Here is a 12,679-nt window from a genome sequence, read left to right as displayed (position 1 = left end):
CCTTGCAATATGTTTTTTTTTTCAGCCTTCCTCTGCCGTGGTTGAGGCATGGACAGGGTATCATAGATCAGATTAAAGGTAGAGATGCTGCAGAACACAAGCTATAGCCCAGCTTGGCAGCCAGCTGAATTCAGGAGTGAATATTCTGAAAATATTTGCCTTGCTTTTATCATTCCCATTTTTAAAGGCATTTCAGTCTGGAAGAACATTTCATATTCTTCATATACCCATGCCATTTCTGGTGCCGTCTTGGCATGTAATTTATGAAAGCTAAACACAATATAGAATAGAATAAACACAATATAGAATAGAATGGAATAGAATAGAATAGAATAGAACACAATAGAACAAAATAAAATAATTTCAATTGGAAGGGACCTGCAACAGTCATCTAGTCCAACTGCTTGACCGATTCAGGACTGACCAACTTAAAGCAAGCACTGAATAGCAGGGAGAAGAGATCAGCACCTTCCTCAGCATTTCCCCTCTTCCCCTCCTCCCTGCTCTCCTCTGTGGAGAGCAATGAGGCCCCTCAGCCTCCTTTTCTCCAAACTAGACAAACTTAATGAAAGAGAACAGTATTGTTTTACGTGCACATATATGTGCTAAACTAGCCAGAGTTTGTCTGGCCTTTGTGTTCTCCTACTGTCTTTTCAGAATTGAACAAAATATTTGGACATGTTGTTTTGTAATATATTGCCAGGCAACATGATGTTTGCTGCTTTCCCCACACTTTTTGTCTTGTTCATAATGGTGTCCCGTCCTTCTTCTCTTCAGGCAAGCTGATGAGAGAAGGAGGAAGGATAATGCTTTCCATAAGCAAGTCTTGACTCAATCTTACAACTGGCTTTAATTTCTGCAGTCAAAGTTACCCAACTGTTGGCGTCTCTGTTGAATGTCAGTGCTCCCACAGCAGAAAGGGGTGAACAAGATGTACGAAAAGTTTCAGAGGCTGGGATAACAGCCAACTATATAATGTCTTCATAAATAGCCAACAATTTACATTCATTTGCTAGGTTGTGATCTGTGCTGGTTCTCAAGTGGATGCACTTAGCTCCCTCTCAGCTTCCCCATGGCAAGACAGCAAGCTGTAACAAGAAGAGGAGCAGAGAGATGAACAGCCAGAAACAGTAACCTCGTCAGTGAGGCCTCACATTCACCATGACTTAAGCCAAGGCACATCATTATCCTTTTCAACATCTTCAGGTTCCCCTAATTTCATTTTTTTACTTCAAATGTAGTGTGTGATGACACAAGTGCTGAGCATTTACAAAGTTCCCTTCTATTAGCTGAGAAAGTCAATGACTATATGAGAGCCTGCAATCTGTTACAGTGCAAAGGAAAATGGGTAAAATTTAAGCTATCTTCAGTACAAACTAGTTCCTTAGCTTTTCAAGGATTCAATTCACCTCTAGATAGTTTTTGTGTTGTGTATTTAAAAGATACCCAGTTTTAATAATCCAGTGTTATTCCCTCGAAGTTCTGATGACAGAAGTAGCAGTTCTCAGTCTGTTGGTGCCTGTTTTTCGCTCTTGGCTGTCAAGGTCTGCCAACCCTGTCTGCCTAAATGGTGAATGCTTTTACTGGGATTTACCAGATTAAACCTGCAGGAGCAAATCGACACAAAGAAACAATTGAAAGATTTATAAGGCATTGTCTGTGTCTTTTTATTTGTTTGCAGTCCTCGCCTCTTTCAGTCTATCCCTTCAAGACCTGTGCTGTGGTTGGAAATGGAGGCATTCTGAAAAATTCCAGCTGCGGAGCTGAAATAGATAGTTCTGACTTTGTGTTCAGGTAAGAGCTGCTTCATCTTGCTGAAGTGTGTCGAGTGTTTCTAAAAACTTGGCAGGCTTGGAAGCCTACCAATGCCAGTTTGTAGCAATGAGGAAGGATCTTAACAATTCTTTCTTTCTGCCTCTCTAAGAATACTACTGCTTCATAGTTTTCAGAATGCTGCTTCTAATTAGAGAGGAGTCTATATGGATACATGTATGATCTGTAATGGCAAAGACACTTTGCAGTGATTTGAAATGTGACCATCTGAGAACCTGAAATTTCTGCTCATTTAGGATCCCTTAGGAGACTGATATTAAATGCCACATGTTTACCTCTTGCTTAACAAAGGATTTACTGAGCTTTAGTTTGTCTCACTCATGTAATCATTTAACTGTCCTGATATTTGTCTCACCTTCTGTTAGTCATCTAAAAAATTAAGCTGTATAGATTGGGAGAAAATCAGGTATACTCAGAGCATTATTTGGCCCACACTATCAATAGGAGTCACACTTTGTAGTTCCTACAAGGGAACAGAGTAACAGAAGGAAGGTTCCAGTCTGCTGGATTTTGTTTCCTTTTCTTACTTTTGGCTACTATTTGGGCTTTTGAAAACTCTTTTTTAAAAAAAGGTCTTTCCAGTTAGATAACTGTCCTAATAAAAGTAGGAAATCTACATACTAAAATACTAAACTTACTAAGTGACCAACTTTAAAAAAATGATGGTTTTGCATTTTACGGAAATCACTATTTCTGCAATAAGGCAAGTTACACTGTTGTTAGAAGACACAGAAGACTTTCAGCAGAAATGCATTGCTTAGACAAGAGGTATTTCCTAGCAGCTAGTGTAGAGTGTTCATAGACTGGATGCTTCTGGGATTTTAACTGTGCTCCTGGTTTGTGGTACGATTTATAAAAACCAACTTTCTGTGCCCTATTTTAACCATCTGTACAGTAGATTAAATATTTTTACTAGGAGTGCTGTAAGCCTTATTTAATATTTGTAAAGTGCTTAGGCATCCCTGGGAGCTGATGTGAAAGTGTCATTGCACAAGAGAGGAATTTTCAAATAATAACTGTAAAGCATTTCTGGTGCACATCTGTTTAAGCAAATGTTTCTCAATTCCAGGTGTAACCTTCCTCCAACCACGGGAAGCATTAGCAAAGATGTTGGCAATAAAACAAACCTCGTGACTGTTAATCCAAGTATCATAGCTCAGAAGTGAGTACCACTGCAAATCTGTTTCTGTGCAATGGTGTATAATTGTTTGACATGATTTAAATTTTGTCAGAAATTCACTGGGATACCATCATAAGAGCAGTGCATGCAGATTACCTCATTAAGCCTTAGTTCCTGTGTAAAATATGTACTAGTCTAAATGGAAATCTGTTAAACCTGGCCTTATTTGTAGCAGAAAGGAGTCAACAATACCCAGATTAGCAAGAACCTGACACAAGTCAACAATTTATGGCAGAGTAAAATCGATGATTGTAAGCCCAAACCTCTTCTTTTTCCCCCCATGACCCTCATGACCCCAGGCATTTAGAAAGGAATTGTAATCATAAATAGGTAAAGCCTGGAAATGTATGTCTGATTCTGTCGGTAGGACTGTAAGCACATGTTCTTAGGTAAAGTGCTTAGAGGCTGTTTTGGTGAAGGCTGTTTCCTGAATGGAGGCCCAGTTTCTGTAATTCATTTTCTCAATCCATATGAAAGATGCTCTTTTTTCTCAGCAGAGGTTTTGGTGGGGTTTTTTCACCTTCTTGATGAAAAGAAAATCTAATAAGGCCAGGCTGACTAATCTGACATCTTCAGCAGGCTGAAACTGCAGCTTATCTATGAAAAGGACTGCTGTGGCATGTTATTTACTGCTTACTGATCTTACTGTATCTTATTGTCTGTCATAACTGTATTGTCAAAAAGACAACATCAGGCAAAGCTTTTTTTTTTCACCTTGAAAGGAAGAAGAAAAAAGTACAGTGAGTAGATAGAAATGACTAACAGGCATTTTTCATTGATTCAGGGATAGAATTTCATTTTTTGGAATGAGTACTAACTATGTTAATGCTTACCTAGACCTTTTTGATTTAAATGAAGATGAATTATTGCTTTCCCAAAAATAGATTTAGCTCATTGATGTTAGCAGGGCTGCACAAGAACATGAGGAAGGAAAAGTGTCCAATGACTCAGCATCCTTGATGACTACTGACCTGATCCATGATGTCTGGGCTTGATCAAAGTGTTCTGCCACAAATGACCTCATTTTTTAGCCACATGAAGGCACAACAGGGTTAATAGGAGTTACACTGAAAATAATAGGAGCTAAACCTGTGTAAGGGTGAAAAGAGATTATAAGAGGACTTCAGAATTTAAAAACATTATTTATTTAAATATTCAGAAAAGACTGTAAATGCTTTGGAAAAAGGAGCAGGAAGCAACTTGGTACTGTTTAGCAGAACTGAGTTGATTTCATCTTTCAGAAGACCTATTCTGATATTATGCCCTGTAATTTCTAATTCTGTGTTTGCATACCGGGTTCATCTGATGTTATTATTGTTAAGGTTAATCAGTGTTTGAACTGTGTCTGTCAGGGTGTACGGTGTAGGTGAACTCTCTTGGAGAAAAGCACTGTTCTAATGTGTTCTAATGGAGCTGGGCTACACTTCTCCTTACAGTGGCAGAGCTGGAAAGAAGGACAAGACAAAGCTGGGTTGTCCAGGTTTCTAGCTAAGGAAGAACAGACATCTGAGTTCTGTCCTGGGGGCCCTTTATGTACTTTACTCTGAGTAGAAATAGAGAAATTCTTGGAGTAGAGGCCAGAAATTCAGCCTTCAGCCACTTTTCCTAGCTGTAGGCTCAGGTGTTTCTTGCTTGTTTTGGCTGTGTGACTCTTGCATGCACAGAGGCTCAGGGTCAACAGGAAGGCCTGAGTCTTTCTCATTCATTTTGTTTCAGAGTCTGGTGATAATGGCACTTTTCTGGGAAGCAGAAGCTGTAAGTTTAAACCCCTTCAGGCTGAGAAGGGCTGTATCACTCCTTGCACGAATTCAATTGTGCAAGAGGTAACTGATAACTCCTCTGTGAGGGTTTTGAATGGAAATGGCAGTAGCTGCTGTCCTCTGTCTTGAAGTGCTGCATGAAAAGAGGGTTTGAACCTGCTCAAGTTGTGAAGGGAAGTGAAACCAATTTTTCCAGTTTCTGCTGGAACCATTCGTGAAAAGTGGGCTCTGGTAGCCCTTAAAAAGTGAAAATACACTGCTCAAATAGACAACTCCCTACAGAAGAGGACTCAGTGCTTTGAATCCCAAAGGCGGTGCAAGTACAAGTTCAAGTGATTCAGAATAGTGAGATCTATAGAGGACATGAGTTGAGTGATGCCCTTTCTTGTATCACTTCTTGGATAATTTGTGAATTTCACTATCCAGTATTTGGGAGCACCAAATTTGAATTATACAGTAGTGAGAGCTAAGTCTCTGCTGTTGGGGACCGAAAGCAGCCAAGAATGAATGCTCTTCATTTGTGAAGTTAGGGCTCTAAGTCTTTCTAGATCTCCATATGTTCCCTTGGTAGTCGAAGCATATAAACAGACATGCCTGTATTTTTAGCTATTTTAAGAGTATATCAAATGCAAGTAAAACACTACAAAACCTGAGCGCACACTAATCTTTAACGCTCCAAGACTGCTTACATACATCCTTGTATTTCCACACAGGGCAGACACACAGATTCTGAAGAGAGATTATTTTATACCTATTAATGTAAGAAATATGCAGTACATATCTTAGTGCATGTAGGTTTAAATAGAGGATGTATTAATACAGTATTTTTTTTTTTGCATTCTCCTTTGAAATTTCTTGCATCAATCAATTCTGTAAACAGGTCCTAGTCTCATTAGCAGTGATTTTGATCTGCATCAGTAGCTCCTGTGTTGCCAATTAAGTCCTGTGTAGTGTGTTCTTATTATACAATAGTCCAATTTTCATAACTGCACATATGACAACATATAATAGGGTGATATAAATTTGCAGTATAGACAGGCTGAACTGGTGCAGCAGAGTTCATAACTCGTATATGCCAGTGCATTTGTGCTGTTTTGGTCTGTAATATTTATATCGATAGTACATTCCATTCTTAAAATGTTGTACTTTGCAGATACAACAAGCTAAATGAAAAGAAGACAGAATTTCTGGAAAACATTGCCGTCTATGGAGATGCTTTTCTTTTATTGCCAGCATTTTCCTTCAGAAGCAACACAGCCACTTCTTTTAAAGTATATCACACTCTGAAAGAGTTCAAAGCAACCCAAAGGGCAATATTTTTTCATCCCGCTTATCTGAAAAGTCTTGCCCAGTTCTGGAGAACTAAGGGTGTGAAAGCCTACCGGTTATCATCTGGTTTTATGATCACTAGTGCTGCTCTTGAGCTATGTGAGAATGTGAAGCTCTATGGCTTCTGGCCTTTTTCAAAATCCACAGAGAAGATGCCAATCAGCCACCACTATTACGACAACCAACTGCCTAAACCGGGCTTCCATGCAATGCCCAAAGAATACAACCAGATCCTTCAGCTTCATGGCAAAGGCATTTTGAAGTTGCAGTTTGGTAAATGTGAATCAGACTAAAAAGGTAGGTCCCATTCTTATCACATAAAATGTCTTTATTTTAGTAATGAGTCAAGGGTCTGCTCTTCCTTAGAGAGACGTTTCTACCTTACACTCAGTGAAAGTTGTGTTTCTAAATAACTGAAAGTTTGGAGCTTTGTAAATAAATATGTATCACAGAGCTGAGAAATGTTTTCTAATTGTGAGCATTAGATGGGAAACATAGCTAAATACAGATTATCCCTATAAATAACAGACAGTCAGTAGTCACCTTATCTCAGATACATGTCTCTACCAACCTATGTTTGGTTTGGTATCAGTTCCCAGGAACCAACCCCTTTGAGAATTCCTTTATTAGAAACATTCACATATTGTGATCTACAAGAGAAGACACCTAATCCTGGCACAGCCTTTCCAGATGTATACAGAGAGCACAGTAAGGATTAAGATTGCTCCATGAAGGAGTAGCATGCATGTGGCCTTGTTCCCTCTTGTTAGGTAAAAACCAGAGCAGTGTGCTCTTGCATCCTGGGGCTGCAGAACAGCTTGTGGGCAGCAGTGAGGAAGCTGCTATACAGTACAGCAGATCTTGCTGAGGATTTTACCTTGAGGCAGTTCAGAATCTGGGAGTTTGAAATACGGGATGAAGTGTCATTCTTTTTCTTCTGTCCTTTCTATCTGTCCCATCCCCCTTGGACCTCTGCCTTCTGTGTGTTGCCTCAGAGAAATGCAGCACAGTCTGGCCTCTGACCTTGAGCCAGTTTACTGTGTACAGACTACAGATGACTCTGAAAAGATTTGTCAACATTTTCAATCTTGATTTGCCCTGTTGACAAAATAAGACCAATTTGTATAAATACTTCTTCGTCTTTTAATCTAACTCAAAAATTCCTGAGCTCACAATACTGTTGTCAGATTTGCCTTTCAGAGAACTCCATTTTTCCAGGGGGTTCAAGTTAATATAACAGTAAGTGATGTGTACAATAGAACTGCCATTGTATAGAATATGCTTTAATTTTACGGATGTAGTCTCATGACTGTATTACTCAAGTTAAATAAATTAAAATAACATCATCTTGTTCAAGCCAGAAATTCTGAGTTTAAAAGCTAAGGGCTTTTCTTCTGGCTCGATTCTGAAATGTATTTGAAAATATCCTTTGTTGATATCTAGAAAACATGCTACCAAAGATACATTCACACTTGGTTTATTGTCAGAGAATGCCAAGTTTTAAAATAGCAGATTGCTAGTACCAAGAAGGCACAATTTTATTCAGTTTCAGGGGTTTTTTTAAAAATACAGAACTAAACTGCTCTCGTAGACTATTAAAATAATATAAAACCTGTGAGAAGGGACCTAGAATCCATCTAGTGAATCCACTCTCCTATTCTGTGGCAAAAGATTACCTAGGAGGAAGTAAATTGTATATGCATGCAGTTTCATGTGGCAAAGGTATGCTTTTTTACTTGTGAAAAGTTGCAGTATACTGGAAAGCTTAAGAAATACATAATGTATTTTTCTTAGTCACTAAGCTGTTCATACCCAACAGTTTCCATTTTATTTATTATTCCTATGATATAAATCCCTGGAGACATAACCGTGTAATTTTAATTGTAGTAACTACATCAGCTAAGAAAATGAAAGACAGCTCTTTAGAAATACTTACTCTAGAGAGAAGTAGATAGAAGCCACAAAAATGTTTAAGCATCTGTATCTGTTAATTAAATGCTGTCCTTGCTTGACAGACTGAAGATCACTTATGTGGCTAAATTTGCAAAATAAGCTGTAAAGAAAAAAATGCCACAAGAAAAATAAGTTGTGCTACCCTAATTTACACTTATATTTCCAAAGAGAAAGCCAAAGAAATTAAATGCTTTCAGTATGAGCTACCATTCTGTTAGTATTATCAACTATTAGAGGTAATTGAAATTCTATAATGACTGTATTTCACTGCAGATAACCTTTTCGAAAAGTTGAACAATCTCCTTTCTCTTTTCAATTTCCCTTTTATGTTCTCCCTGCTCCATGTTCTTCCTATTCCTGGGTATCCGAAGCTTCGTTACACCCCTGGGTGCCCATAGAAGGCTCAGGCAGAACTTTTCTCACATATTGCTGGGACACAAAGGTTTGTTGCTGTAAATAGGAAGTGAAGGAACCTGCTCTGCTGCAAGCATCTATAGGGAGAGTATAAATGCATCCCAATTAATCATTTTTGGCAATATTGCTCCTAAACACCATCCTTGCCATTGAAAAGGTGAACTTTTCTTATTGGACAGGGAGAATTGCCATATGTTAGAGCCTTGTAGAGTCCCCCAACCTGGGAGATTCCATCTGCCTTAATGTGCTCCTGCACATTTCTGATCATGTTCAACAGACATGTACATGCCTTCACTACAGTAGGTGCATACCTATCACAAAGGGTAAAATGTAAAATGCAACATCAGCAAAATCGTGAAATGTAATTAAAATAATGGTCTTTATTATTTTGTATTAGATTACCAAATCATTTTTGCTATGGCCGTGCAGCTGAAGGAAGTCTTGTTTGTTCATTGGTTTAACCTGATAAGCCTGAAGGGCATGTCATTAGCTTCAAGTAAACATAGGTTCAAGGAGGGGAAATGACCTGATTCATATTTAAAAATAGAAAGAAAAATCTGATTAGAAAAATTGTCAGATGATAAATTAATCAGACTGGCATAAATTTGATTGCCCAGAAGCCTGGTTAAAATGCAGATTTTGTCTGACCAAGAATCCATCAGGTTTTCTGTTTGCTAGAAAACGAAGATAGGTATGTGGGTTTTTGACATACAGAACACTAACATTAAGCAGCTGCTCAGAGGAGTCAGTCAACAAAAAACACACCAAAAGAAAGAATGAAACTGAGACCCTGAACCTGGGGAAGAAAAATATTGCTCAATTGTCTGAGCAGAAGGACTGAGGGAGGAGAGGCTGAGCAGATGTGTGCTCATGATTAGGAAGTAAGAACTGCTGAACCTTCGACTGTGTGAGTGTATCTTACGTGGAAAGTAAAACTTAGGTATGGGGCTTTTTAATTCCAACCAGATGATTAAATGCCATCTATTTCTGAGAGAGAGCAGCAGTGACTCCCTCCACTCAAGGTGGAACTAGCAGATCAGCATCCTGTAGAGCAGAGGGCTGCCTGCTTACTTGCACAGGAATTAAGATCAAAGAGGATCGTTTTGTTCCAAACTCTGTCAGCTTGTGATATTTTTTTAATCTTGAAATTTGCTGCAATACAACTAAGTGATAAATACAGTTATATATAACCTATTTATAACAGTGGAATACCAACATGAGCTTAAATTCTGCTGAAATTCTTTTATGCTCATGGTGTCTCAGTGTAGCTAGAGAAATATGAACTGCCCCACAGTTCACTTCTAATTACTTTGAGAAAAATGATACCACATTTTAAAATAAGGACTCCTCTAGATTCCTGTCAGGCTGACAGATTTCAGCCTATCCTTGACTTTAGCAAATATTATGCAGTGTGAAATTATTAGATATATGTAATATTGAGAAGAAAGTCTTCTGCGATAGCACCCATGCAGTGCAGCTTTTAAGCACACACTTTGCTCATGCATTCAATGAACAAAATTAAACATTAAGAATAATGTCAGTAATGAAACAAGTGGAGATGAGATGCTTCTGTTTCAATTAAAACCCACCAGAATAGAAAAATATAGATTAAATCAAATTAGAATTTATGTTAGATTTCAATTCAAATGAAAAAGTATTTACAGATCTTTAAGGGGTTTGTTTGGTTTTCCACAGCAGAACTATCCTGTTGAAGATCCAGAATCATTTCAATCTTTAGCTAATTCAAAATATGATTAAGATACTATAAATTAGAATATCTCCATATTCAGATTAGCAGTGGGTGTGTTCCCGTGAAGATACTGGTTAGATCCAGCCTTGGTTAGCTTAGGAAGCCTGAAGAGGGTGATGCAGGTGGGGTAGGTGTGAGCAGTTCTGGGGTTATTCAAATGAAGGAACCCTTCTTCAGAAAGAGCAAGTGCTCAAGCTAGACCAGGCACTAGCAGTCCATCTTACCCAGGAGAATTTTGTGAGCTGGTGATTCTGTATAATAGATCTCACAGACTCACAGTCTGAAATAAGGATGAAAAAGCATCCTTGCAGAGGGTGCAATGCATACACAGAAGAGTAAGCTATTGGCTTATTTCAAGTATAGCAAGCAGTTTTTCTACTATACAAGGAATATCAATAACATATTTTATTGTTTTAATTCCAGGGTGATGATCCTAAGGAAGACAATTTCTGTGTATCTCAGCAGTTCTGTGTTGGATTTGATCTGATGTGATTTTGTGAGCATTAAACTGCATTATTACAATAGAGAAATATTTTACACTTGGAGAGAAAAGGTGGTGATTTTTTCACACAGTGACTGCTACATTTATGAATTTTGAGTAATCATTTTTAAAATACAAAGTAATGATTATTTGGAAAATTCTGAAACTCGTGGCTATTGGTTTAATTGTAGCAAAGCACAATCTCAGGATGGTGGCAACATGTGACATTCATCATGTTTTGCTTCTTAAAGGATCATTAAAATATTTTGATATAAGATCTCTGCTTTTGTTGGTGGCTGCATGAGTTGGCAGTGAACATTTTCAATTAAGAACTTGATCCTGTAAATACTGACATTTGTCTAATGCAAAAAGTGATGAGAAGAGCTACAAAAGAGTAATTAATTCAGAGCCATGTCATTCTTAGCTTGTCCAAGGCTTCACAGATGATAAAATCCCTCAGGTTAGAGATAGTCAAGTGGTTTATGGGCTTTCATTTTGTGGGCAATAGGTAATGCTATGGATTTAATGGGCTTTCCTTTTGTGAGCAATAAATGATGCTGTGGATTTAATAGGATCACTGATGTGAGTGATGTTAATTTCGGGAGCACATGTATGAAGGACCAGAGCTGTACAGTTATTTATAAACCATTCTTCTTGCTTGTGTTCCTGTCTAAGGTCCAGTTCAGCTCCAAATGAGGACAGTGAACTAGGTTTTATGCTACAACCCCCAGAGTCCTGGTAGGGCATGACTTTGCACATATTCCTGCCATCCCAGCTGTGTGTCTTGGCTGATACATGAGATGGAATTTTCATTAGAAAGATGATAGGTACCAAACCTTTAATTTCTTCTGTTTCTTTTCACCTAGTATAGCTCTTATCAATATGTGACTACAGATAAGGAAACTGCAGTAAGCATTATAAGAAGAATGTTCCTCTTACAATCAACCCCAAGCTCTTCTCCTATACCAGGGCATATGAGAAAAGTGACTACATTCACTTAATTTATAACCTATGAAGTTCTTGAGCTTTCAGTTTTCCATATGGTCCAAGGATACATGTGGAGCAACATCCTGCAACGAAAGAAAGTGAATCACATTAACGTTTGCAGGAGCTGTGACAAGCAGTTGTGCCCTAGCTATGGCTGCTTCTGTGTTACTGTTTATATGCTTGTATGTTCTACTGCAGGAAAAAGAAAAACAACAACCAACCAAGCAAACAAAACAAAAAAAATGTAATAACCAGATTCTGTTATAGGAAGAGTTTCACTGACTTTTTTTGAGTGTCCTTTGAATGCTCAGTTCAAAGATTGTGTCCTTCTCCTCCTTTTACAGCCAGATACTGTCAGGTATTTTATTTACTAAAACTCCTTTTGCTAGTGCAGCATTAAAATCCAAATCAATTGATTTAAAGAGCTTTCAGTATTCCACTCCTTGAGGATTATATCTGCAAAATTATTCCCACTTAAATGAATTGAACTTTATAAAATAAGGTTCAAAAAATCCTTTTGAATTGATAGTTCATAAGAGCATTACTTTGGTGTTGTAATATTTGGAAGCTTACCTTGCAGCAGTTTTATAAACACGTAAACACTCCCAAAAGTATTAGAATCAATCATTATGGTTACAGGTCTGCTGGTTGAGACACATTCAGCATCTGGATCCATTTCCACAATAATGGTATCAGAAGCCTGTACTACTCCTACTCCAGCAGAAGTGTCCATAAATCCTGGTTGCAAATATCAGCAGTAAAGTCAATTTCCGAAAATAAGGGGTTTTAAAAAATATATAGTGCTTTGGGACATTGACTGATGGCACTAATGCACGTGTGAACCTCTGAATGTCAGTAGGGCTTTTAACAGAAACAAAATAGCAGAACTGAGTGGATGGGTCCATCTGCATTACCAGCTGGTGACTGAAAGAGGCGAGCACAATGGTTTGATTCACTCTGGTGTGTTCTGGTTCCAGCACCACACGTCCACA

The 12,679-nt window shown here is 38.2% G+C and overlaps 1 protein-coding gene across 5 annotated transcripts in view; it reads left to right on the top strand.

The window, feature by feature from the left end:
- Positions 1-12,459, top strand: part of ST8SIA6 (ST8 alpha-N-acetyl-neuraminide alpha-2,8-sialyltransferase 6) — a 38,742-nt gene extending 26,283 nt beyond the window's left edge. For 4 of the 5 annotated variants that reach the window (XM_032682570.1, XM_032682588.1, XM_032682605.1 and 1 more), the window contains 4 exons: positions 1,682-1,794; positions 2,903-2,995; positions 5,927-6,399; positions 10,643-12,459. In XM_032682570.1, coding sequence (XP_032538461.1) covers positions 1,682-1,794; positions 2,903-2,995; positions 5,927-6,395 — 675 coding nt within the window. In that variant the 3' untranslated portion in view covers positions 6,396-6,399; positions 10,643-12,459. Of the gene's footprint in view, positions 1-1,681; positions 1,795-2,902; positions 2,996-5,926; positions 6,400-6,694; positions 7,459-10,642 lie in introns of those variants that run through there. The other variant, XM_032682580.1, reaches the window with a different exon arrangement.
- Positions 12,460-12,679: the final 220 nt, after the last annotated feature.

The sequence above is a fragment of the Chiroxiphia lanceolata genome, chromosome 1 (assembly GCF_009829145.1).
Source record: "Chiroxiphia lanceolata isolate bChiLan1 chromosome 1, bChiLan1.pri, whole genome shotgun sequence".
Lineage (NCBI taxonomy): Eukaryota > Metazoa > Chordata > Aves > Passeriformes > Pipridae > Chiroxiphia > Chiroxiphia lanceolata.
This window is presented reverse-complemented; position numbering and strand designations above follow the sequence as displayed.